General features: G+C 48.3%; 1 protein-coding gene across 1 annotated transcript; it reads right to left on the bottom strand.

The window, feature by feature from the left end:
* Positions 1–1,996: 1,996 nt before the first annotated feature.
* Positions 1,997–5,186, bottom strand: CDKN1B (cyclin dependent kinase inhibitor 1B). Its single transcript, XM_074901809.1, has 3 exons — positions 4,167–5,186; positions 3,478–3,609; positions 1,997–2,156 (listed from the first exon to the last, which is right to left on the bottom strand). Exons 1-2 carry the CDS (start codon positions 4,639–4,641, stop codon positions 3,488–3,490), a joined length of 597 nt encoding a protein of 198 aa, XP_074757910.1. The 5' UTR covers positions 4,642–5,186; the 3' UTR covers positions 1,997–2,156; positions 3,478–3,487.
* Between the last annotated feature and the right edge of the window lie 22,117 nt (positions 5,187–27,303).

Genomic DNA, 27,303 nt, shown 5'->3' with positions numbered 1-27,303 from the left:
CGATGGAGAGGCTGCGGGGCCGGGCACCCCCCCCCCCCCCGACGCCCTATGGACATCCTTGCCCCCCTCCAAAAAAAAAAAAAGAAAAAAAAAGCCATCACCCCCCCTCTTTAGCCCTGACGCCCCCCCCCCCCCCCGCCCCGCGGGCAGCAGAGAACGCGACGGCGGTGCGGTCCCTCCCGGGACCCCGGTGGCGGGTTGGGGGAAAGGGGGGGGCCGGGGGGGGGGTGTGGTGGGGGAGGCCGGTGCTTGCACCAGCATCTGCTGGGACAGGGGTGTGCGAGGCGCCATCTTTGTTAGCAATAAACGCCGCCGTGGGAGAAGATACACCGGGTTTCCCTGCAAAACCGACGGATTTTGGGGCGGGGGGGGGGGCGTGTTACGGGGAGCGTTCCTGAGAGCACCCGTGGAGGAGAGGGGCGGGGGGGCAAACCCGGAGATTTGGTGGCTCTCTGACCCAGACCTGGTAGCAGTCTGGCCCAGGAAGGTGCTAATTTAGGCTCGAGTTTTAAAGCCTTAAAACGGGAGTGCGAGAAATACCTCGAGCTAGGTATTTTTCTCAAAAAAAAAAAAAAAAAAAAAAATTAAAAATAAGGCGACAGAGGAAATTCTGCTCTTTTGCATTAAGAGGGCACATTATCCCAAATTACCACAGAGGAGAAATGATAGCGTGGCACTGAGGGTGAAGGGAGGGAGCTGCATTCCTTACTTTCACCTGCGCTGGAGCCACGGGAAGAGATACCCGAAGGAAACTTGCTGAATTTCTTGAAGGAGCCTTATTTCCTCCTGTGCCAGGCTGAGGGAGGTTGAAACACACACTAATGAAGAACATATTTCTTATATATGGCAGTTTTCTTTATTGATTGCTTGATGTGAAACAATATCAATCTGGAATTTTTTTTTTCCCCACACATTACAAAAAAAAATATTAAATTGGCTCAGTCTGCAATCTTTTAAGCACAGCCATATTAATTATCAGAAAAAGGAAAAAACAGAAAACCCAACAGAAAAAAAAAAAACAAAACAAAACAAAAAAAAACTAAAAAGTCTACCAAATAGAGCATTTACAAATGCACAAAAACATGCCACTTTGGCTTTATGGGGGAAAATATTGTCTTCTAGATTAAAAAAAATCTTTTAACATAAATAAGTTAGTATAATTTCTCAGTGTCTTTACAGAGTTATGTACACAGGTACACTTCAAACTTTTTTTTTTTTATTTTTACATACAGGTACACAGGCAATGTAGAAATACTGTTTAAAGATGTAGTATCCCTTTTCCCTCACACACAAACACTTCAGGAAGTGGGTCTGATGAGAAAACAATATTCGAGATTCAGAGCAAAGGCCCTCCAGATTAGTTAGGGAGAGAAATAAAAAAATAATAATTAAAAAAAAAAAAAAAAAAAAAGCCCACCACCCCCAGGAAATCAGGCAACATAACAACGGGATGATTTTACATGACTTTTACAGGCATTCAAATTTGCTATATGGATTGGGGGGGGGGCACTTTTGCTGCTACATAACGGAATCATCATAGCTCCCACCTCTTCAGCTTAACGCAGTAGAAAAATTTCACAAGTGGCCTGTAATGATCTGCTCTGAGCAGGGTCACCACGATGGTACATTAAAAAAAAAAAAATTAAAAAAAAAAAAATGGAGAAAAACACGGTGGACCCACTTAAAGGGACAATACATCTTTAAGTAATAAAAAACCTACACTGCTTCTCTTCATACATTTCTTTCCTTGCTAGATTGTGAAAGCAAGTTCCAATAGTCACCCTCTTCCACTCCCTCCCCCCTCCCAACAAGGTTTATGTGCTACATAAGGTAAAAACTATATACACAGGTAGTACAATGAAGCAAATAAGGAAACACCTAATTGCACAATGCTACATCCAATGCTTTTAGAGGCAGGTCTTTTAAGAGTGCCTAAAATTTTAGTGTTATTGTTTGTTTGCCTTTTTTTTGTTGTTGTTGTTGTGTTGCTGTTGTCTTCTTTTTTTTTTTTTTTTTTTTTTTTTCAGTGCTTGTACAGGACCTCCATCCCACGGAGATCGGCGATATGTATTTTCGTTTCCACTACAACTTTACATCTTCCTCGCTTCATCGCCCCCCGCCGCACCCGATGAAGGAGGACACGCACATCCTCCGCTCTGCGACGGGACGGAGACAGACGTGGAGGGGGGAAAAAAAAAAAAAAAAAAAAAAAAAAAAGAAAGAGGCAGACGGGGAAGGAGAAGGCGATTAGAAACCGTCGAAAAGAAACGCGATCCCCGGCGCAACCGGTTCAAACCGACACCGCATCCCCGGGGCGGGCGGGCCCTGCCCGGGCGGGGCCCCCGCCGCTGCCCGCGCCCCGTCGGGGCCGACACCCCCCCAGCCCGTTCTCCCCCACCTCGACGGGGAAAATGAAGGCGGTGGGACCCCCCCCTCAGCGATGCGGGGCTCGGCCAGCTCTGTTTGACCCCCCCTCGCCCCCCCCCAAACAAGCGGTATTTGCATAGCCCCGCATGCTGACGTGCTCCGCCGCGGCTCACCCCAGCGGGACTAATTTGTTGCAACTTCTGCTTTACAGCTTAATCTCTTTCTGCACAATCGCTACTCGTGTTTGGAAACCTCGCTCCTAACCTCGGCTCCGAAACCGCCGGCGCAATTTACCAACTACTCCCTCCGCCCCAGCCCAAGCCTTAAAACAAAACAACAACAAGGATGGGGAAGGAGGGGGGGGGGGAGGAAAAAAAAAAAAAAAAGCGCACAACCCAGCTCCCATTAACCCGCTCTCTTCCCTTTGCCAGCGTCTGAAACCAAACCAAACCAACCGGAAAAAAAAAAAAAAAAAAAAAAAAGAAGAAGAAAAGAAAAATAATCACCATGCCCGTTCAGTTTTTAAAGAAAAGTGCCCGGATTCCCCTTAGACCCGACTTCGGGCTTTATTTCTTCCGGGCTGGGAGCTCGCCGCGAGGTGCGACGGCAACGCTGACACTGGAGGTGAAAAAGCATCGCGGGGGGGGTGTAGGGGGGTGTGGGACGGGACACACGGCCCGCGGGCAGCCCCCCGAAATCCCCTGTCATCTAACATCAAGCACCAGCCGCGTCTGAAACTCCGTCCCTCCAGCCGCGGGGTCCTCGGGGGGGCGGGAGGGGAGGGGGGGGCCGGGCCGGGCCCGGCGTTGGGCGGGCAGGGTCGGTCCCACGGCGGCCTGAGGCTGGAGGGGGGGGTGTGTTATCCCGTCACGACCCCCAACCCCAACGAGGATCCTTCGCTCCTTGTTTTGTTCTTTTCAAGCCCTGCGCGTCCCACCCCCACCCTCCACCACACCCCCATCCCCAGCGAAAAAACACTCCGTCCGCGGAGAAATGACCCCGGGGGAGAGGTGGGGGGGTGTGAAGACACCCCCAAACGCAGGATACCCATGCGGTCACCCCTTCTTTCCCTTGTTTGCATCCTAAGGCCGGACCCTAAGGGGAACCTACCTAAAGGCTTTTACGTTTGATGTCTTCTCGGGCTTGATTTCTTGGGTGTTTGCTCCACTGAACTGGAACTGGGGGAGTCTTCTGAAACCTCTTCTTCTGTTGTGTTGGCTCTTTTATTTTGAGGAGAGGAATCTAGGAGGGGAACATTAAAAACAAGCCGGGGGGGGGGGGGAGTGATATTAAAATATTTTCCTTCCAGATGTTTGCTCGGCAACCGAGGGGGGTGGGGGGTGTATTCCCGGATCCCCTTGTCAGCTCTGGGCTACGTGAGAGCGAGCAGGGGGAGGGGACATGGGCTCCTCTCTAGGTAAGAGATCCAACTTTCCTGTTTTCGGCTAAAATCCCTGTCCCTTTTTTGCTTCGCGTGAGCGTTACGAGCCGCCTCCCACCCGGGCAGGAGGCCGGGTAACCCCAGGGGGGCGGCGAGAGGACGCGGAGGGGGGATGACCCTTGTTTTAAAAGCTTTTCCTTAAAAATCATCTACCGGCTCCCATTGAACGCGGAGCCCCCCCGGGACCGCAAACAAGCCACCCGGGTTGGTTTTGTTTGTGGTTTGTTTTTTTTTTTTCCAGGCTGGGGTGTACACCAAGCCCCCCGCGACCCACGCGTGGGACGGGGTGGAGGGGGCCGAGGGCCCCGGTGTCACCTGCCCGCGGGGACAGGCGGAGGTTTTCGCGAGGGTACCTTACCATCGGTGGCAGGTCTTTTCCTCTGCCCAGTGCACTGCTCTGCAAAGTCCGTCTGGTTTTCAGAAACATCAGTCTTTTGCTCTACACAGTGAGTGTCCTCTGAGATTCCCTGAGAACCGACAAAAACCACGGTTTGGCAATTCCCGTTTACATCCAAGCTCTGGCGACCGGCGGACTTGCAGACAGCTTTCAGTAGCCGGGGGGGTCTGAAGTAGAAGTCGGGCGAACTCCCTTTCTCCACGGCTTGCCACTCGTACCTGCCTTCCAGCGGCTTGTGATTCTGGAAATCGAAATTCCACTTCCTCTGGCATGCCTCCTCCATCTCCTGGCGGTGCTTCTTCAAGTCCCTGTTTAACTCTTCGTGATTCACCGGCCCGAAGAGGTTCCTACAAGCTGACGGCTTCGGGTACTCCGACTGCCTGGCTTCCATGCGCTCCAGGGTAGGGCTCCCATTAGAAATACGGACGTTTGACATCTCCCCCCACCCTCTTTTCTTCTGGCGGCGGTTGTTTTGCTCGCAGCTCTCCCCCCCCCCCCCCCCGCCTCCAGCCTCCTCCTCCTCTCCTCCTCTTCTTCTCCGCCTTTTTATTTCTCGGCGCTCGGCGGCTCTCCTCCGCGCCTCCTCTCCGCGCTGCTCCGCGTTCCGGCCGCGCCTCGGCCCCGCTCACCCTCGGCCCGCGGAGAAGGGGCGATGAGATGTCCTCTCATAAGCGCCGGCCCGGGGTGGGGGAAACCCCGAAAGCCGCCGCCGTCGCCGCCGTCGGGGAGCCCCGGGCGGGTTTGGATGAAGCGGTTGCGCAGAGGGAGCGCGCAGAGGCGGAGGAGCTGCGCTGCCCTCCGCGGCTCCGGCTCCGCGCTGCGCTGCCCCGCCTGTGTTCGGGGCGGGGGGGAAGCTGGTGGGTGGTGGTGATGCCCCCGCCGCTCGCACCGCCGCCGCGTAGTAAAAGCGAGAGGAGGGATGAAAACAAGAGACGAGCCCTTTTCTCGGTTTCCCAATATGGCGATTGAAGGGAGGATGACGAAGAAGAAATTGATTGACAGGACGAGTCTATTTAAAACAGCCCGGCCGAGCTATTGGTTAAGGCGGCGGGCGCCGCCCCGTCGGACCGGCCCCACCTCGCCGCCGCCGCCGGCTCTAAAGGTGGCCCCGGTCGGGCCGGGCCCGGCGGGTGATGCCCCGCGGAGCTGGGGGGGGGGGGGCTGGAGGCGGGAAGGCACCACGATCGCCACCTCCGTCCGCGAAACCCGGGCCCGGCAGGGTTTGTGTCTGTGTGTCCGTCCCAGCCAAACCGCCACCGCCCCCATCCCCTCAGACACCCCAGTCGTGGTGGCGGCTGGTGAGATTTTGGCGCATTCCTGTGACAGGAGAATCCCACCGCTCTGATTTTTGACGGGTTGGGCTCTGATGCAGTTCGCCCACCCCTTGAGGTCAGGGGTTGGTTGTAGCGGGGGTGTCCCCTCTCCCCGGGGTATGCAGGGGGGCGAGCAGCACCCCGACCCCACAGCACCCTGACCCCACAGCACCCCGACCCCACTGCAAGAGCCAGGAGCCAGGCTGGGGGGGCTCCCAGGGGAGGGCAGGAGGAGCACCTCTTGCTGCCTTCTCAGGACTAAGTGAAGAAATGGCTCTAAAAAAAAACCCCAAGGAATTCAGATCTCGGCAAAGAAGGGAAAGAAAACAAAAGCGTTGGGTTTTGTCCTGTTGGTGTGCTCAGAAGATTAGATGAGCCAAGAGTCACCGCCAGGGATTTTCTAAGCCAACTTCCTCAGATAGCAGGTACGGTGGAGACAAGGGCAGTGCAGTGTCCTCCTCTCCATCCTCCTCGTCCCCAGCCCTTTCCTCTGAAATCTTCCCTCTCGAGGCAGGGCAGCCCCCTCCATGCGTTGTGGGACGCTGCGGGTGCTCGCAGGTGCTGAATGAAGGTTTTGACTTTTCCAGGGACCCAGATCCAGGGCCTGAATCTTAGGAGGGCTGGAGGCTCTTCACACTAATCCACCTGGCCAGGTTTCCTCTCCAAATTTTCATTGGGGAGGGGGGGCTGCAGCAGTGATGAGCTATCTCAGCAAGGCAGGAGTCCGCACAACTGAGTTTAACTCAGCTGGTTTGGTCTTGAAGACGTGGAGCTTCTACCCTGCGCTGTCCTTACAGAGAAACTCACTCTCGTTTGGGGTCTACAGGTTTGATGGGCCACTGAAACCTTTGCTGTTGTTGCTCTTGTGAACTGATACACTATAAACTCTGCACACACTAGAGAGGGGACAAAACCATTCCACAGCCATCATTAGCCCCGAGGCAGTAGCCCCCAGCATCCGCTCACACCAACTCGCCCCAGTAATCTCAGATTTGCCAGACCCCAAATTCAAAAACCCGATGTGCGCAGGCAAAAAAAAAAAAACAAAAAACAAAAAACAAATGAGATTGGTTTAAAAACCACAAGGTTGAAATAAAATATTAGCCATGTTATTTTTATTTGTTTGCTGGGTTTTTCAGCGCTCAGAAGTTGTTTTCCAACTCTTCTCAGCAACCGCAAGTCCTAGCAATTCACTTACAGAAAATTAAAGCTGACATTCTCATGTCTGCAGGAGCTGAGGCTTTTTTTTGAAGTTGCAAGCCCATGATAAAACTGCGTCAGCTGGCAAAGCGCGGCCTATTCATCTGCTTTATTTGCAGGATTTCATCTTCGTTTCTCCAGGCCTTCCTGTCTTTGACTTCCATAGCCACCAGCAAGGAAGTGCCATTTCAAACTTCTCCTCACTTTCTCTGTCAGGTGTGGGGCGCTTGGCTTGTTTTGTTGATCTACAAAAAAAGATAATTGTAGGCTAAGAAAGTGATCTGTAAAATACATCTGGGGGTTCCCTGAAGACACCCCCAGGGCTCACCCTGCCTGTGGTAACCCGCTCAGTGTCCCACCACTGACTCCTTAGATGAGGAGTTCCCAGTCTCTGCTCCCTGGGAGTCACAGCTTGTCTCCTGAGCCCGCAAAAGAAAGGCAAAACCCCTCGTGGGTAGGATGACGACGTTGTATCAGAGTAGAAACACATACCAGGGAGGGGAAAAAAAAAAAAATAGGGTCCAAATATTGGAAAAGACTGCGTGCCCCAACCGAGAATGCAACCGCAGTGCGAAACAGCGCTGATTTATCTTGGAAAAGAAGAAGTTACTGTAGGACAAGAAATTTATTTTTTTTTAGGGGTTTTTTGTGCTGTTTATACCTCTCCCAGCACAAGGGCCTGGGACTAAGCCCCTAGATGCTGCACAAGTATATTGAAAAGGAATAATTAAAGCCAAAGTGGGAGGGCGGGGGCGCAAATAATTTAAGCCATTGAAGGAAGCAAACGAGAAAATAAAAAAGGAGCGGGCTGCGCCTTGGTTTATCCCTCTATTCCTTCTCCTCCATCACACCACCCCACCCCTTGCTTTCAGAGGGGCTGGGAGGAGGCAGGGGGTGTGCCCCGTAGCCGCGGTAGTTCCGCGCCTTTCCGCGGGCAGCGCAGCCCCCTCTCCAACGCTGGGGTCGCGCTGGGACAAACGATGGGGAAAGGGAATAAAATGAAGGATTTAAAAAAAAAAAGAAAAAAAAAAGGAAAATAGGAGAGGGGGTGGGAAGCGGCCGGAGCATCCGCATCCCTGGAGCATCCGCGGCCGTGGGGACCCACCGCGACCCCCGAGCGCGGCCACGGCCGCGCTCGGGGGTCGCGGTGGGTCCCCACGGCCCTTTCGGGTGTCCCCCCCCCGCCCCAGTGCGGTCTCGTCAATCCACCTTAAATCGCTGCGGCCGCAAAGGAGAAAAAGGCTGTGTCTGCAGCGACCTTGCCATGATCTAAAGTGTTTTGTTTACAGTCAGGCGCCCCCGATGGCTGCAGGAAATCGTGAGAGGCAGGCGCCCGCCTGTAGTAGCAGCGAAGCGTGGAAAAAAAAAAAAAAAAAAAAAAAAAAATACACACCACCCCCACCCACCCACCCACCCAAAAAAAAAAAAAAAAAAAAAAGAAAAGAAAAGAAAAAAAGTACTAGACTCCCTGAGTAAAGATCTGGAAAGATGAGAGCGCCATCGTCTTGCAAAAGAGGGGCACAGCAGTGGGGTTTGCGGAGGGGAAGCGGTTGCGCGAGTTTTGCGCGGCCGCGCAGCGCGGGGAGGGGGGGGGGGAGCGTAAAAAAGGGGGCGACCAACCGCCAGTTTTAACTCGCTCTCTTGCCGTTTAAGCTGAAGGTGCAGCCAAAAGATCGGCCGAGAGAAAGAAAGGAAAACAAACAACGACCAAAAAAAAAACAAAAACCAAACTCCAACCGAAACTTGGAGGAGTGAGGCTGGAAGGAGGGAGGAGTGTTTTTAGGGACGTCTGGGAGAGCAATGTCGTGGCTTCTCTAACAGCCTCTGAACACTCTGTCCCCTCTCTCCCCAATACCCTGCTCCTTTCTCTTGTTGGGGCTTTTCCACTGGCAGAGCCCCTCGTTGTTTTTCTTTCCTCCAGAACCCCTTCGGCAAGCTTCCCGCCCTCCTTTTGGCCACCCTCCCTCCTCAGAACTTTATAAAGCTGATGGGTGAACCAGCAAAGCACCTCTAAGCATCTAGGTTGTTTAGGATTTTCAATATTCCCTCACAAATAGCGGGGAAAATTCAGAATAATACCCGAGCTTCTCCTCAGGCTGTGTCCTGCGGAGCTGAGGACCATTCGAAAGCCGGAGGCTTGAGGGAGTTTTGTTTCTCGCCCACCTCAGCTGTGACTGAGCTGATGCTGCTTCCTCACACCTCCAGGTTTTCAGGCGAAACGCTCATTTTGAGAGAAGCGGGGGGAGGCCGCCCTGAGATTCGAGGCGCAGGGCCCCGAGATTTCCCGAGTGCGCTGGGAGTAGCCGCAGCGTGCTCAGCAGGAACACGTCCCTCCTGGGCAGGATTAGGGCCCGGCCAGGTTTAGCAGCAGAGACAGCAGGGAAAGAGCCGTTTGAAAGCCCTGGGACATCATCCAGCAGCGCCCGGGATGGTTAAGACCTTTTGCTCATTTGATGTAAACTCTAGAGGGAGCCTAAGGATAGAGATCAGGCCTGCGCCAGGACCCGGCCTCCCTCCCAACAGCATCCCCCCCACACACCTTCCCCACCCCGGGCTGTCCCTCCAGGCAGGGTCCCCGCTCTCATCCCTGCTGCCCAGCACTTTTGGGGGGCTCTGCCCGCTGTTCCCCCTGCTGCAGGTGGAGAGCAGTTGTTCCCCAGGGCCCCGTCACACACCCGCAGAAGCCCTGGAAGGGCACAAAGATCAGTTCAGAGGATTCTGAGCCCTTGATAGGGCTTGGGGTACAGCTCAGCGGTGTCCTAAATGTTGGTGGTTTTTTTTTTTTAAAAAAAAAAAACCAACAGTAGGAGATCTGTCAGAAATGTGCCCCCGTGCAAGGGGTTGGACCATCTCACCACGCCACAGGGCAGGTTAGACGAACAGATATGTCTGCAGAGGATACAGGTTAAATTATTAGTACAGAAAGTTACTCATTCTTTTCTCTCTGGAGCTCTGTGCTCGTCACCACCCTTCCCTTGGCCTGCTGAAGGAGCAGTGCTTCTGAACAACCTGGATTTTATCTCAGGGATATGGCTCAGATCACTTTTTTTTGGTTGTGGGGTTTTTTTGTCTTTTTGCCCACTGTGCAAAATGAAAGAGAACTTACACTGCTCTTGAAGCAGGTGAAGCTGGGAGCGTCCTACAGCCAGCAGCAATGACCCTTCTGAGTAATCAACTCTTCCATTTTCACACCAGGACAAGGAAGAGGATGTTCATATGCAGTCCCTAAAAATAAACACACACACACACAATACACCGTATGAACAAAAGCATTTTCAGGCCAGTCTCAGTCCGTCTGTGTAAGACTTCCCATTTCATACATCACATAGCCCTTGCCACTTCGTTAGAAAAGCAAATTTTTGACATGAGAATCTTAACTAGAGGATTCTCATGGCAGCTAAACAGCTCCTCCCTCCCCTCCTCCTCCTCCCCCCCTCCCCTCCCCTCCCCTCCCCTCCCCTCCCCTCCCCTCCCCTCCCCTCCCCTCCTCTCCTCTCCTCTCCTCTCCTCTCCTCTCCTCTCCTCTCCTCTCCTCTCCTCTCCTCTCCTCTCCTCTCCTCTCCCCTCTCTCCTCTCCCCTCCCTTCTCCTCTGTCCCCCCTCACCCTTTACCTCTCTGCCATTCCTCACTCTCACTCTCACCCTTCCTTTCCCTTTCCCTTTCCCTTTCCCTTTCCCTTTCCCTTTCCCTTTCCCTTTCCCTTTCCCTTTCCCTCCCTGCCCTCTCCCTCTCCCTTTTTCTCCTTCCCTTTCCCCCAGTCACAGTGCCAGCCTCACAGACCATTCTCAGGTCCAAACCCAAGGGACAAAGCCCTCCAGTTCACCGCGTGCTTGGCCTTTACGGTAAAACAAAAAGTCCCGTCCCGGCAGCAGCTCTTCCTTGGGCTGAGGACAAGCTCCGCTCAGGTGAAACACTTCAGGGAGCTCCAGCACCAGGAGCACACCTCTGCACAGACCCCATCAAACCTAAAAAAACCACTTTACCCCCTCCCCCGGGTACGGTGAGGATTAACTGCTTTGTGTTTGCAAAGTCCGTTGAGTACAGAAAGTGCAGTGCAAGAACTAAGTAGTAATAATGATGAACTATTATTGTTACTACGAGATTAAACAGCTTTCCAGCCACTTGCTCCACGACCTACACCTTTAAGAAAGTTTCTCAACAGATGAATTATATTCAGTGGAAATGAGTTGTTCTGTTTTTCTACAAAGCCTGAAGTGAACCTTTCTGGGAAGGGGGTGATATTTTGTAGCAATGTTTTCTCAAGTACAATTCTTTAGGTTCCCAAGTGATGACACATTGTACAGCAACGCTCTTGGCACAAGGCGTTCATCTGTGAGAAGGGACACTGGCCCCATTTCTTAAAGCCATTCATTAAATAAAAACACCCTATGTCATATGTTATGTTCCTCTGAAATGTTTAAAGTTTTTAGCGCATGAAATCATATGGTGCCTGGGTATTTTTTAAAGGTTTTTATTATTTTTTTTCCAGAATGCAGCACTAACCTCTAACTCAGTTACTGAACACTGTTGGAAGAGCTTGGTATTTTTCGTTAGTGTTGTGTTTTGTTTTCATTTGGTAGGATCCCAACTTTATGCAATAGGCTTTTTCAGAACTACAGAACTATGTAAATGTGATGCTTACGACTGACCACAAAGAGGCCGCTCACCAAAAAAATAACCCGACACAGGAACATCTGCATCTGTAAGAATTTTAGGCATTCTGGGTGCCATTTACATGAGAATCTAGCCCAGCTTTTGCTTTTTTTTTTTTCTTTTTTTCCCCCGAATGGGCTATATTAATTGCCTTAGGATCAAGAGGTCTACAAACATCTTCCTTATATAAACAGAGGAACTGGTCTGGCTACTTTCTAAACCCTTTAAGGGAGATGACCCATCTCACATAGCAAAATGATGGCATTAAGTAACTGATTACTATCAGAGCTTGAGATCTGAGTTCTGGTTCTGGCTTCCCTGGGTCATGTTATGCACGTTGCTGCAACTCTTGGCACCTACGTTTCTCCCCTCACCCTTTTCCTAATCTGTTTAGACTTTAAGTGGTTGGAAATGCTCTGTTTGTACAGTACTGGGTACAGTGGGCCTTCAAGCTCAGTCCAGGGCTCTAGGTGACAGAGTAATTACAAATATAACAGTACCCATTACGTTGCAAGCTTACCACATCTTGTTCGTGTTAATCAACCCAGAAAGGGAATTAATTGTACAGCTCCAGAATGCAAAAGCCAGGGTATTAACCTACGGTGACATGGTGTCATTACAGAGAAAAATTGAAAGTGGATTCTGTAAGTATCTGGCAAGAAGAAAATCGTTATGAGGTACGTGACAGGCACTCCAAGACAAAAGAAACCTTGTCATCCTGGTGACCTCACAATGGAACCAAACACAGTCTTTTGGGGGATACCACTTAGGGGAAAAAAAAAAAAAACAAAACAACCAACAAACAAACAAACCAAAAACCAACCCCCCAAAAAAACCACTTAAGAACTTTAAGTTGATCCTGTCCTAAGCAACCTGCATACCAGGTTCAAAAGGATCCCCCCTTTTCTCTAAGAATCTGCAGCCGAGCTACCAGTAGCCAAAGGTACAATTCCTTGCTCTCCCCAGAAGTGCTCTACCACCATCCATCCCACCAGTGCTCCTCCTGCCAGGGCAAGAGCCTGCTGAGCCCACTTAACCTAACCTTGTTCATGGCTGATCCAAACCAGCCATGCCTAAAATAGTAGAGTAAGCTGGCAAGCCAAAAAGCAAAAATTATTTCACTGTAGCCAATCTATTGCAAAACTCACCAGAGCCATGGTTTCAGTTGCTTATGAGAAAGATGGAAAAAGAGAGCCCTTGTATTTACCAGCATGTGTTCTGGGTTTCCTTCACAAGGAGTTAAACATTTCTCGGAGCAGAGGCCTAATCTGCTGTGGTTTTTGACTCTAACTAGCTGCTTGGTTACTCCCTTTGTTCTGGCTGCCAGCAGCTAAACTGGGACATCTATTCAAAGACAAGTACCTGAAAGCATCCCTTTAGAGGATTTGCCACCTTGTTATCTCTAGTTTGAAAGGCTTTTTGAGGACAAATTTCACTGGAAAGGCTTGCAAAGGACAGGCATAGTAAATACTGTAGTTTATATTTAATAGCTTATTTGAACGATAATGACAAAACACAGCTGATACTATGAGAAGCCCAGGCAATTCTTCTTTTCTGCTGTTTCCCCCCCCCACCCCAAATCTGAAACAGACAGGTGGGAGACCACAGAAGCAGCAAAAACTATGGTCTGACTCAGTAACTGCTCTTCAGATCTCTACAATGAGGTCCTAAACCAAGTTCTTCTATTCCTAGTGGTCTCCAGTACTTGCAAGCCACATGCAACCTCTCAGAACTCCTCTGCCCTTCCGAAACAACCCCAACTACCAAAAATTAATTCAATCCCTCATCTGGCCTTGTGGGTGGGTGGACACTATGAGCCTACAGTAGCTTGTCGTTTCAAGAGAGCTTTAAGAACCAGAGAGCAGCCCAAAGCCTCTCAGGCCAGTGGGGAGCCCTTTCTAACATGCTCCTCGCAAGGATTCAGAGGAAACTATTAGACCTTGCTAGACCCTTCCTTCTGGTTGCCTCAACTCTGCTCTGGTTGGTTTTCTCAGCCTCAGAGTTAGAAACAAAAAACCCCAACTCTCAGCACTCGGCAATCAAAAGAGGCTAGTCAGCCACCCACCAGGCCAAATTAAGCCTGCTGAGAACTCGGGGCCAACTCCTCAAAGGCATCCAGGTGTCTAAATAGCTTTGAAAACCTGTCTCTAATGCTCTAGAAGATGGTTGGCAGTAAGTCTTCTCAGGGTGCCTGGTGGGAAGGTGGAGGTTGGGCTCTAATGAGTACATGGCTCTGAGGGCACGAGGTCGCTTCAGGGTTTGACTGATGCTGAGGTTTCCAAAAGAGTAAGTGTCGGGCTTCTTTTTTAATGTCTTCTGCTTTTTGAGACTTCCTCCTTATCCACAGGTACCAGGAACTCATTTTACTGGAAAGGTTCAAGCCTCCCTAGCAGTAGCATGGCTTCAGGACCACGAGATTTAAGACAACAAGCTAAATGACACAGCAAAAGAGTGAGAAGTGGTCACCCTGGGGACTGAGGTCCACTTTGGCTACACAAGTGAAGGGTTGGTTGACTTTAGCTCTGAACATAAGACTGGCAGAGGCATTTGGGAAAGACCTTACAAAGCCAGCTAATTTTTCTGCCTGTGAAAACTGTTTTGATTGAATTGAATTGATTTTAGGTCTGTGGATGCTCCTAACAACATTTTACAATAGCCATTTATTTCTTCTTACAAACTGTTTATTTTTGCAAGGGTGATTTAGTGGAATCTTTCAGTGAGAACAGCAGTATCCACTACAGCTTTCTTGCCTCCCTGCAAATTATTGGTAGAAAAAGCTGATGATAATGCTAATAAACTGTTTTTCTTTTGTACATTCAAATATTGGGCATCTGTAGCTTGGGCCCCGGGGGCTGGTTATTTCTGAACAATTTTACAGAGTTTGTATTTAATTAATAAGTAATTTGATTCTTTTCCCTTTCAGTTTCTAACAGGCGATAACAGCCTATACTTCAGAAAGTCAAGTACGTTGCTTTCTTTTCCCCAGTAAGTACTTAGTTCTGGGCCTGGAAAAGGGCCAGAGCACACAGGGACACTGTTCCACTGTAACATTTTGTACCTTATTAAAAAAAAAAAAAACCAAAACCAACAAACAATAACAACAACAGCCAACTCTCACATGAAATAAAATGTCTTTCTTTTCCTCCTTCCCTAAAATGCACAAATATTCGTTTATTCATTACACTTTCCATATAAATGCCTGCACACATACACATTCACACTGGATTTTTCTGCTGAACAAATGATGTGTTAAGATGTCTTTTATTATTTTTATGAATTTAGTTTGGCTTACATCAAGCTACTATGAAGGATCCCCCATCTCAAGGTCTCTGGGGCAAGGGGTTTCTGGGTGATGGATAGTTTGGATTACTTCAGTTTGGGGGTGCCTCTCTCAAAAAAAAATCTGCAGAAATCCATCGCTTTTAAGGTGTCTCATACTGGGCACCTTAAAGCTGAGAGACTGCTAAGTCACTCTGGAAAATACTGGCCTGGAAGACTTCACCCATCTGTGCAAATACACCACAATCCAATTAAACTGTCAGACTTCGCAATTATTTGCAGATTTCCACAATCTGGCAGCAGCAAGCAGATACAGCCTATATTGCATAAGCGAGTTGTTGCAAGTCAGGGTGCCCCACAGCCTGCCAGAGCTCCCCAGAAACCTGGAGGAGAAGCAGATGGCACGGTGTGGACTGAAGACGGGCACGCACAGCTCCTCAGTTTCAGGGGAGCTGCAAAGGGATTGTCTCCAGCCCCAAAATCTTGGCAACCCACAGCTGAGCTCCTGGCTCCAGCCCTGGCAGGGCATGGTTAAACATTGCAATTTGCTGCACCATCCCCTTCACAACTTCATTACAATGTCAAAAAAGGTGATTTAAGAGGTTGCCACCCTTTGCCACCCTTGGCCAGGGTTCCCACCTCAACTTTAAGCAAGGTCTTTAAAATGAAACTGAAAAGTAAGAAAATAAAAAATAATAATAATAAAAAAAAAAGATTGTGAGGCAGGGAATAATCCAGATGATTTTGCAGCTCTGCTGTAAACAGTTGCACTTTCACAATTGAGGAAGAGGGAAATGGAAGCCAAAAAGTGGTCTTTCCTAAGCAAGGAAAGAAGATAGCAAACTCAGGAATAGCCCCAGGACTATTTCCCAGCAATACACGTGTGCTAATGCATGTGATGGCAAAGGGGAGTGAGAGTTTGGAGAAGAGGGAAGGCGAGCAGGATGATTTCTATGGCAGTGCCCCATCAGAGTGTTGGTAGGGGCCCAACTCCCGCTGACCAACATACCAACATACTAAAAGGCTCAAAAGTACTTGAAGTACTTTGAGTATTTAGAATCCTCAAAGGTACCTCAAATTCCAAGAAGCAGGAAGTTTTTCCCCTAACAACTGATATGAAACAAATCACGTTAGTTCAAGCTTCAGGCTAATGACTGAAAAGATAGGCCTGAGCTATTTTTTTAAAAATGCAAAATTCTTAGGATCTGCTTCAATGTTGTATTTTCTTCACCATCACCATGTCCAGCCATGGATTTTCACCCTGATTTCACCTTCCCCCTCAGTGAAGTAGCTGTTGTTTGGCAAGCCGCTGAGCTAGGTCACCGAAGTGCCCCAGGTTAAATTCACAATAAAGAAGGGATAGAGAGGGGGTTTTTTAACACTTGGTGTAGCTCCCAGGTCTGGTTCAAAGCACAACCCCACCAGCAATTGTGCTGGAAGGACCCACAGGTTAATAGATGGTAGAGCAGGGGAAGGCACTGAGTCTTTTGGCCACTGTAGCATCCACACGTGGCCCTAGGGGCCCAGCTGAAGAAAGTGTTCCTAGTCCCCCGCTGGCCTCGATGGGTCCCCGCATTGCAGACTGTGGTCAAGCTGGTATTTCCATGCAACATGAGAGGTTGCATGGTTCCATGCAACATGGACAGATGCTCCAAAGCAAATGTTTTAGCTAGCTGCAAGGTTGCTGAATCCCACTGCCCTCCATGGTGTGGGCAGAGGTGGAAGGAGGTGGTCTGCTGAAGCTCTGAGCAAGGACCCACGTGGGTTATTAATAGGAAAGAGTGAGATGAAAAGCTCTGGCCTGAAACCTGCCACTCTCAAGGCTTGACATAGTCACCACCCGTGGCTGCTGCAGGCTCTCCTAGAAAGCACAGAACAAACACCAAGCTCTGCACAAGCCTCAAAACCCACTGGAGGAGGAGATGAGGGAGGTGAAACCTCGCTGCACCACGGTAGCCACCCTGTTCAGGACAGCCAGCTCGGGCAGGTGAGTCTGTGCCATTTTGGTAGCCAGCTCTGGGCCGCAGGGAACATAGATGCTTATTTCCTCTCAAGACCCACAGCCACGAAGGGGCCCAATCTCTTCCTTTCCAGAAATGAGGAGGAATCAATCCTTTCAAATCACGGCTGAGTCCTCTCCCACAGCACGGAGCTCATACAACACCCCCATTTCAGGTCCCACCTGCACCCCACCCAACAAGCTCTCTAGGGTGACCCAGCCTGGGGCTTCCTCATTGTTTTGGGGGATTGCTTCATGTTCAGGGGCTGAAATTTAGATATATTTTAAGAAGATATACATGTTATTAATTCTGTCTATTTATTTGTTCTCATATTTAATTTATGTCATGCAAAATGAAAATATTTCACCAGAGGGGAACTAACAGACTCTAAGATCAGCAGTTCAATAGTCTTGTTCGAGCCTCCATTTAAAAATGGATTCAAGGAGGATGATCTTCTAGCCATGTGGTGTAGGCATCTCCATAGAAACAAGGGAGAAAATGGGCAAGAAACTGAATGAAAAAGCAGAACAGTTAAAGCAAATAGCTCCTAGAGCATCCTTCTCTACTCGGTTTACACAGCTAAGGCTTTTAATCTGAAGGCTGGGGCTTGTCTCTGTTACTGCTGATTCTTCTTATTCCCGTAGAGTATCTTCTTGCCAGCTCCCACATCACTTTCTGGGAATAAGCTGAACTCTTCTGGCAAGCTAAAGATCTCATAGTTTGTCAGCTAACAGTCCATGGAGGTGCGATGAGTGTTGGCTCATCATTTCTGGGGCAGCTTCCAGTAGTCTGTAAAAATCACAATGGTCATGGAGGACAGGGCTCCAGTCATCTAATTTTAGACTAGCAATCCCGTATTAGGCAGCTCAGCTCACTTCCCCAGAAAATGGAGCACCATCAGAGGACAAGTCATTCCCCTTCCCTTGGACACCAACTCAGGATAGGTGAATCACCCTCTGGATATGCCCACGTCTGTTCTCTGTCTACAGGGAGTACCTATATGTGTCGTTCAGACTGGATGTGAACTTCTTAGTCAGTCGAAGTTAAGCAAGTTGAGTCCTACCCATAGTGCTGGCATCTCCCCATGGTTTCCATTTGCAGCAGTACTGTAACAGATGCTGAGAATACATTAAATGCTTTCCTAATGTCACATTCCCATGTCTGCAATCATGGTAATTGCCTCAGTGAAGTTTTGCAATTGGAAACGAGCAGGAAGCCATCTGCAAAGGAATCTGTCTATTAAGATGTGGCCCCTACTCTGAAAGTGCTTGAAAAGCCCCAGCACATTTCTTGGGCTAAAGATAAAAAAAATAAAGGTCAGACTCCTGCAGCAATATGGAAAGTATCCAGAACGCACTCCAGTGATCCAAGGAATAGACTGACTTTTGCTTCAGGACTGTGCTAATTAAATACTGCTAACTACATCTGAATAGAATTAAGTCTAATTTAAGGCCCTTTCTGAGCTCCAGGGCAATGTAGGCTTGTCCTAAAAAAAGAAATTACCGACTGCTGACAACAGGTGTCAGCAACAGAAGCGGCTGAACCGGGGCTGAATGTGAATTAGCTGCAAGTGTAGACAAGGACAAACTAAGTTCAGCGCTGTTTCTGCAGCCACCATGAAGACCTCGCTGGAAGCGTGGAGGAACATGGGGAGCAGAACAGATTAGAACCAGAACAGTCCCGAGTACAGCTCCCCATGTCAACGCGTGCAGATAACCAGCGCAGCTCCAATTTTTGTGGTTGTAGATAAGGTTTGTTTTAGCACCACACAACTCCAAAAGTACCTTAGGTTCCCATAATGGTTCTCGGGTGGCAGCCAAGGGAAGTATTTTAGAGAGTTCTCACTCTCTTTCTCTCACTGCTTCCTCCTGCCCTGCAGTCCACAGGGATTCCCTGAATGAGGGACCAGGTGTTTTGCTTCTCTTTCCCGTTTTCCCAACCTCATTTCTCCTTCCCTCGGTCCTCAGGTGGGTACGCCCTGCACCCATGTGAAATCCAGCAGGAAGGTCCTACAGAGGTCTTCAACAGACAAGAGGAGCAGAAAGAACGTCTTCGGCCCCACGGGCTCTTTCGCTGGCAGCTATTTTGCTACCATTTCCTGCTGGCTCCTACACCGCCTCTCTCATCGTGTTTCTTTAGCAACAACCCGTGTCTCTTCTTCTCTCCCTTGCTCTTTTGCTTTTAAATATACATTTAAGATGTTTTGTTTCCATGCCCTTTCCTGGTAATTTATCCCATATGTGTGCATGACTCTTCACATGAAATGCTTTTGCCGAAGTCTGTCTTTGCAGCCAGTTTTTTATGTTTTGGTTTTATTTTTAATATATTCTTGCCGGCATGCTCCTTTTCTCTACTGCTTCCAAAACCAGGCCTGTTTAACCCTTCTGACAGCCCTTCCCCACCTCCACAAGCACAAACATCAATTTGACACGGCCCCTCATCTTCAGTTCCCTGTCCATGTCATGTCTTTCCCTCTCCATCAAGAGAGCAAGAAAAACGGGTTTGCAGTCCATATTTGTTAACAGAACAAAAACAGCAGGTTTAAATTCCTCTGGGCTGGTTTTCATTTTGGTAAAAAGAAAGGGTAAGGGCAGGACTGACAGCTGAGGACACACACCCAGGCTCCCAGCCTGAGCTGAGCGGGGCACCTGCTCCTCCACACGTGCGGGGAGGGAGAAGGGAGCAAATCCAGACTTGGTGAAAGGGAGGGCAGTTTCATCCATTTCGAGAGAGTCACACCCATTTACACCCACTCCAAATTACAACCCTGTTTTAATTTACCTCCGTACCTCATATTAGAGTAATTTCTCCTCTGAGTCCCGTTACGAAATAAAAATTTTGCCAGGGGTTAAGGGTGTTGGATCAAGCTCAGAGGCATTCTCCATTTATAAGTATTCAGCACTTTCACATAGGTTAGATTTCCTGTAAAGGAAGGAAAGTGAATTTCTGGTGCTGATTCATGCCGAGACTGTAGAATGGGCTGTGATCCACACCTGAGCCCACAAAAGAAGCCTTCAATTCTGTATCAAGAAAAACAATTGTGCATATGCTGAACTTTCCACTGACAGCAAGTAGACCTGTAGTAGTATGTTTGAGGGATGCATGCGCTTAACACTGCCTTTGGCAAGCTTGAAAGAGAAATGGTGGCAATGGGCAGAAATTGGGACCATCGCTGATGTCAGTGTGGAACTGATGGAGCCATTTTCTTGAACATCCCACGTCAGTAAGATTTAACTCGCTTATTAGATCTTTTCCATCTCCACTTTTAGGAGCTAGGGGTATCTAGCTAAGGAGTGGTCAGAAAGATTCACTGAGGGAACAAGGCTGTTGCTACAAGGCCACTAGATTCCACTTCTTTTCAGCACGATCTGCCAAGGCAGATGAAAAGCCTTCACTTGGACAGGATGAGTCTGAACTCAGTTTGGGTCTGAAGTCAGTCAGACTGACCAAATGTCTTGAGTATGTCTAATAGCAGGAAACTTTTCTAAGGGAAGATGATCCATTTGGACCTGAGAGATGACCTTCCACGTCGTATTTTACTCTCTTTATGGTTTGGGATTCTAAATACAGTACCTCAGATAAATCAGGGTGCTTATCAGAGGAAATCCCACTGGCAACATGTAAGTTTGGGTACTAAGATCACACCACCAAGGTCCATTGTATGCTAAAAGGAACCCGTTAAACAAACGCCTAAACATGCAAAGGAATAGTTGTCTGTTTGTTTCAATACCTAACTGCCAACACTGCCATTTGCCTTCTTCCATAATTCCACTTAGGCTAAACACTTGTGTGTGCTCTACCCTCCCGACGCAGGGTGGTGAAGGTTGCAGAGATCTTCTACATGAATTTCACAAGGCACTCTGTTTTTTATTATGATGAATGTTCCTATTCTGATGGATTTCCCTTCTGTAAACTTGTTCAGTCACCACTTGAGCCTATGTAAACTCTTAACACATTTGCTGGCAAGGACTCCCAGGGTTTCACCTGATGGGATGAACTGCTCACCCTTGGTTCTTCTGAACTATCACCCTGACAGCTTCTCTGATTTCTACTGGAAAAGACAAGTGAACAAACACCTCCTCCAAGACAAAAATGAGTTTATAGGCTTCTATCATAGATGTCCTCAATCGATCCTCGCAGAGGCTGAAGAATTAGGGAAGCTTAAAAGAGCTGACTTAATTAATTGTTGCTTATAAGCAAGCCACCTTATGCCTTGGATCACCTTTGTTATCCTTCTCCAAACATCTTCCATTTCTGCATGTTTTTTCCAAGGTAGGAAGAGCAGAACTGCTCATGGATGTGGGCACACCACAGATTTATAGAGGGGCAGAGTGCAGAATTCTGATTTTCTCTCTAAAAAGACATGAGTCTTCGATGCCTGCTGATCCCCAAGGTGGTTTCCTGTATTACAGACCCTGACTGTGTTCCTCCGCAAAGGGAGTGAGCACTTAGCCCATTGTTTTCTGTGTGAGGCGAGACCACTTTTTCTCATATGTATCCCTCTGTGTTTGTCCACAGTGACACTAATAATGTATCCATGCTGCTTGTTCAGACTAAGCTGCCCCTTGCCACTCTTCAGCTTTCACACACCCTCTTCTCAGCCTGGCGCTCCGGCGCAGCTGGTTCTTATTTTGGCCACAGAGCATGCGATAGAGTTGCAACATCAGGGGCTGGCTTTCACCTAGGTATTGAGCCAGAGGGCAGGAGGCAATATGCCCAGTCCTGGAGGGATTGACGGTGGGGGTAAGTGTTGGGTACAGGCAGAAACCAAGGCTCAGACACCCACTTACCAGACCCTTCACAGAATCCCAGAATCATCGAGGTTGGAAAAGACCTTGCAGCTCCTCCAGCCCCACCATGACCCTCCCCCTGACCGTTCCCAACTCCCCCAGATCCCTCAGCGCTGGCTCAGCCCGACTCTTCAACCCCTCCAGGGATCCCGGGGACTCCCCCCTGCCCTGGGCAGCCCATTCCAACGCCCAACAGCCCCTTCTGCACAGAAATCCTTCCTCAGAGCCAGCCTGACCCTGCCCTGGGCAGCTTGAGGCCATTCCCTCGGGGCCTGGCGCTGGGGCCTTGGCTCCAGAGACTCATCCCCCCTCTCTGCCCCCTCCTGGCAGGGAGTTGCAGAGGGCCAGGAGGTCTCCCCTCAGCCTCCTCTGCTCCAGACTGAACCCCCCCAGTTCCCCCAGCCGCTCCCCAGCAGACCTGTGCTCCAGACCCTGCCCCAGCTCCGTTGCCCTTCTCTGGCCACGCTCGAGTCATTCAATGGCCTTTTTGGGGTGAGGGGCCCAACATTGAACCCACTCCCCGAGGGGCAGCCTCACCAGTGCCGAGCCCAGGGCTCGGATCCCTTCCCTGTCCCTGCTGGCCACGCCAGTGCTGATACAATACATACCCTGCTCCTCACAGCCAAGCCAAAATTAACCCCTTCTGACCACAGCCTGTACTCTTAATTGTAAAGGCAACTGACAGCTCATGGGCTCGTCCCTCCTCTCCAACACATGGTGTAAGAAACAAACAGCAGTGGTTAGAAACTTAGTATTTCAACCTTTTTCCCATTACTCTGCCTGTTTTGGTCACCAATTTACTTAAACGATTCTTATTACACACTAATAATTTTTCTTGCCATTTGCACTCCTTGTTATCTCCTTGGGTCAAATGGCAAATCCATTAAAATCAGACTGACCCCACAAAAGACCACCCAGCTCCCGGGTGGGCTCCTACAACCCTTGCTCAGCACTGCTCAGCTACTGCTGTACTCTCTAAGGGTACATACAGCCGCAGGACCAGTGACTGAGTGATGGAGCTGTTGTTCCTTCCCCTGCTCCCAAGAGTTAGGGCTGGGGGATACCTATGGTCAGCTGCGAAGAGGGCAGGTGCACGGTGCATCTCTGAGGATCAAGAGGCAGACCCAGGCAGGGCACGGCCCCTCTGCCTCCCCAAATCTGGTCCGGAGGGGCTGAGGAGCCAAAGAGACCTGCAGCATAATTTGCCTTCTCCACCCATTCAGATAGCAGGGCTTCCACAGAGAAATCAGAACCGTAACCAGACATATAACAAATCTAACATGTTTAGAAAAGCTTTCATGGTTAGGCATGCCAAAAAGAAATATTAAGATGAGACCTGAAGTATTTGGGATTTGTTTTTAATTTGTATCATAGGCACACACTTTATTTATGTGTAGAGTGACTACACAGTTAATTTTACAGCGCACATAAACATGAACTACTTGGTACAAGATCCATTTTTATGTGAATGTAAAACATGATTAATGAAAGAAAACCCAGATACTGTAAGATATTTCATCTGTACCGTTTCAAAGTGAATCTGATAAAAGCCAAACAGAACACAAATCTGTATTAAATTAAATCACCCCCACCACTCCCTCCACCCTTACTCATGAAGTCATTAAAGTGACTTGAGGAAAAAAATGTAAGCTTGGAAAATCAGTTTATTGCTAAACTGCAGCATAAAAAAAAATAAAATGCAGTCGCACAAAACAAAGTCTTATTAACTTAACTCGGAGCAAATATCACTCTTGTTTCTTAAAGCCTTGTAGGCCAATGCCAATGAATTTGAGACAAGAATATAAATCAGTTTATGCCTGCATGTCATGGGCTGTGTTATCTAAAGTTCTCTCTCTGCCAACCTGTAATATAAAAAAATCAGGAGTGAAATAAGCTAATCTAATTTATGTCTATTTGTGTTACTAGAATCTATTCTTTGCCACGCATTTATTGTCAGTTTGAAGGAGGGGGATTAACAGTAAGGTGACGAAATTTGGCTGTTCATGAAGATTCTTAGATTGTCTTCTTTACACAAGTTCGTATGTGCTTTACTATGAGAAATTTCATATGGGTTGAGAAATCAGTAAGAAAAAAGGTAGCAGAATGTGACTTGCAATAATTTAGGCTCATCACGTTATGTGAAGAGCCAGAAGTCACAAGCAGTGGTCTTGTGGTTGATTGCTCACCCGATGCTGACAATATCCCTTGAAGGCACTCATGTAACAGAGTGCTAAATGTGTTTGAATGACAGAAAACTCATCTAAGAAACCAAGAAACACCCCGTGGCCCAGAAATGTAACCACACACATCAGTCATTTCCAAAGTGAACTGCTGGGTCAGAAGCCCTTAGGAAGAGACGAAGCCTTCCAGAGGTTCACTGGTCGCTGAGGGAAGCCACTGAAGACCCCGCTCAGAGAACAGCGCGAAGCAGAGCAGTGCCCAACACATGGAACATACTGCAAGGGAGGAAAATACGAAAGATAATTGCTGCTGCAATGACTGAAACAGACTTGGGAAAGAAATGGAAGGAAATGAGGCACTTGGAGGAGTATGCAGTGAGGAGAACAAATGGCCCAACACTGTGAGAAGAAAAAAAAGACACCTCTGGTACGTCTGTTTTTCCACAGCACCGTGCCGGTGGGGCTCACACAGGCACAGGATCTGTTGCAGACAGGGAACTGCTGGTTGCTGTCCCTGCCAGCTTCCCACAGGGATATCTTTCCAAAATGATCTCTTCTCCACCAGGATACGTCCCGTCTTCCAACTGCGGGCCTTGCCAGCATTGCATCTATCTCACTCAGCAGTTTAACATCATTTTAAAGTACACCCGTGTTTATTACTATTCACCCTGCTCATAAGAAACCTGTAGAGCCCCTGAATGGGAAGAACAACCGAGATCTTTCCACTATCTTTAAGTCTTTCCTGGGCCAGGGAAGAGTACTTGTGTCATGAAAAGAGACAGCTTCATAACATGAGCAAGTCCTGTGAGGAGCAGCTGAGGGAAGTGGGGTTATTTAGTCCGGAGAAAAGGAGGGGAAACCTCATCACCCTACAACTACCTGACAGGAGGTTGTAGCAAGGTGGGTGTCAATCTCTTCTCCCAGGTAACAAGTGATAGGATGAGAAGAAACAGCCTCAAGTTGCACCAGAAGAAGTTTAGATTGGATATTAGGGAAAACTTCTTCACTGAAAGGCTGTCAAGCACTGGAACAGGCTGCCCAGGGAAGTGGTTGAGTCACTATCCCTAGAGGTATTTAAAAGTCGTGTAGATGTGACACTCAGAGACATGGTTTAGTGGTGGCCTTGGCGGTGTTAGATTTATGGTCGGACTTGATGATCTTAAGGGTCTTTTCCAACCTAGATGACTCTATGATTCTGTGATTCTATAAACTCAGAATTGTTCTTTGAAGACCCCTTTGCAAGACCCCTTGATGTGAGGGTGGCCATCAGAAGAACGAATGAGGCATAGGGCCATAGCACACAGCACTTTTGGCAATTTTGGAGATTAAAGTCATAAAACAGCAGCCTCTAAACAAGTCTTCTTGCTGCCCCTGCCCATACAAAAGGGGATTTTTTCTTTAATTTTTTAAAAATTAACTAGCAGGCACGAAGAGTATCTCAAAAGAATGCAAAATAGCCCCTTTCTGGAAAATCCATACTAATTTCCAGAATTCACAGGTAAAGGTAATTGAACATTAATTTCAGAATTTACCCAATAAATTCTGTGACAGCATGTTTTAAAAGTTATTACGGTACCAAATGAAAGGCTAGAAATGTACTTTGGTTTAATTATACCACAAATTTCAAAATATTTCAGATCACGTCAGCAAGAAAGCAGAAGAGATCAGAACCAAGTTCCCAAGGAGGGCACACAAACAATGACTCAAAAAGGAAGTTTGTGGAGAAACACTCGGTAATTACTTTTTGTCTTTGTTTTGCTTTATTCAAAACAATTAAACAAGGGAACGTGAGAAAAAAAAAAAATACAGAAAACAGCAATACTGAACTCAGCCTGGACTAAGTTTGTTATTTATGAGCACCTACCACCTCCACAAAATAAACCAGACAGATTTCACTCCAGAAAAACAGAAATTTCACTCCAGAAAACCATATTTCACCAGAAAACTGGTGAATTGCAGGAAGATGTACCTTGAAAACGATGACTAAAAGGGAGAGGATGTTGTATTTTATTTAAGCACCAACCTGACTCGCATTAAAATCGGGGAAAGCTGTCCATTAACTTCAGAGGGAGCTGAGGTAGGACAGTAACTGAGAATGAGCTGCAAGTTAAAGTCCTCTCTTGATAAATTCCTCCAGCCCAAGGCTGTACTGTGGCCAGGTACCACATTTCTGGGTCAAAACTTGGCACTTCTTTACATAAAACATGGCATAAGAGAGAAGCAAAGCCCTGCAGGAGTTGTCCAAGGCACTAGGTGTCACTCCGAACTGTGGGGGAACGGGAAGGAACAGTAAGGAGGAAAATGAAGACCTCAAAGATGACATTTCCCATCGTAAAGGTGGGACAGAGGTGGGCAGCGACCCTCTGCATCGGGAACTTCACGACTGGGTGTGCAGATGCGACTGTAAAACCAGAGTTGCTGTTTAAGTGGCAACTCAAGCCAGGAAACAAGAAGTTATTTTAGGAAACGGAGAAGAAGAGAGGTTATGGGGACTGACGCAGTCTGTATTTCTGAAGCACCAGGCAGGAACAAGCCCGGCCACTTATTCCCTTCAGTGGGGCTGAGGGGAAGACTTCAGCTGATAGCAAAGTGTAAATCAGTCTCTGAACACAGATGTCAGCAGCAATGCTCTTCAGATGGTGCGGGATAAAAGTCAATAGTTGTTTCCTTGCTTAAGCCAAGCTAGAGAACTGAATGAAAATACATTTTTCCAGTTTATTTTCCACCTCCCTTCCCCTATCTCCCCAGACAGCAGCAGGAGGATCTTGCCACCCACATTTGCACTGTCCTTAAGAAAGCATGCGCCTATTTTTGGATAATTTGGAAACCTTTGGGAACATTCTTTATTAATAAACACACTTTCTAATTTTTTTTTTTTCCTGTATTTCTTTGTGAATTTTCTCATCTTCCTTTGCCAGCTATTGTGTACGGAGCCATTTGTGACCCAACAGCAAGGCAATCCCTGGAACTCCAGGAATCCTAACCTGGCGAAGCACTTAGCACACAAGGGGGAAATTATTCCCTTGACCTAAGAAGGTTGTCTCTTGACCTCAGAGCACTTGTCTCTTCAGTCAGCTCTACGCCTGCAGTGTTATAGTCAAGCTGTTTTGTCTGGAACACAGAAACAGGGGAACCTCAAAAGGTTCTGCTCAGAAAATTCTCCAATCTGTTGTATGTATAGGGGACATGGACGAGGAGAAGGAGGAACAAGTTCACGAGTACCCTGCTGTTTACTAGAAACACTGCCAACAAGATGTTTCTGATAATTTTGTTTGCAGTACTGGTCCAGAAGGAGGAAGTGCAGATGGGTGAGGAGATATAAGAAGTGTTTATTTTTCTTCTCCTTGTGACATGTTGTGTAACTGCCACCCTGGAGAGAGCTGCCAGTAAGGAGCACCCTTAGGGTCGGCTCCATCTTTCCCAGGTAGTATCCAGGGATAATGCGATGCAGCTCGCATTGCCATCCCACTGCCATCCTCTCTGAGGGGCTTGAGTCTAGTATGAAGCTATAATTTATTTTCCCTGCCCACCCAGTCCATGGATCATCAATCTACCTAGTTTGTTGTCCACTGGAGACCAGGTTAAGGCAAACAACATTCACTCAGTAGGCTCTTAACAGCTGTCATGTAAAAAAATATTTTGCCCACCATCATCCTGTGCTGCATTTAAATTAAGATAGGGAT

Source organism: Athene noctua, chromosome 3 (assembly GCF_965140245.1).
Source record: "Athene noctua chromosome 3, bAthNoc1.hap1.1, whole genome shotgun sequence".
NCBI lineage: Eukaryota > Metazoa > Chordata > Aves > Strigiformes > Strigidae > Athene > Athene noctua.
This window is presented reverse-complemented; position numbering and strand designations above follow the sequence as displayed.

Coding starts and splice junctions, on each gene's coding strand:
- CDKN1B (XM_074901809.1), bottom strand. CDS start 4,641: ATGTCAAACGTCCGTATTTCTAATGGGAGCCCTACCCTGGAGCGCATG. Junction 3,610..4,166: donor GAAAAGACCTGCCACCGATG/GTAAGGTACCCT, acceptor TTCCCCTCCTAG/ATTCCTCTCCTCAAAATAAA.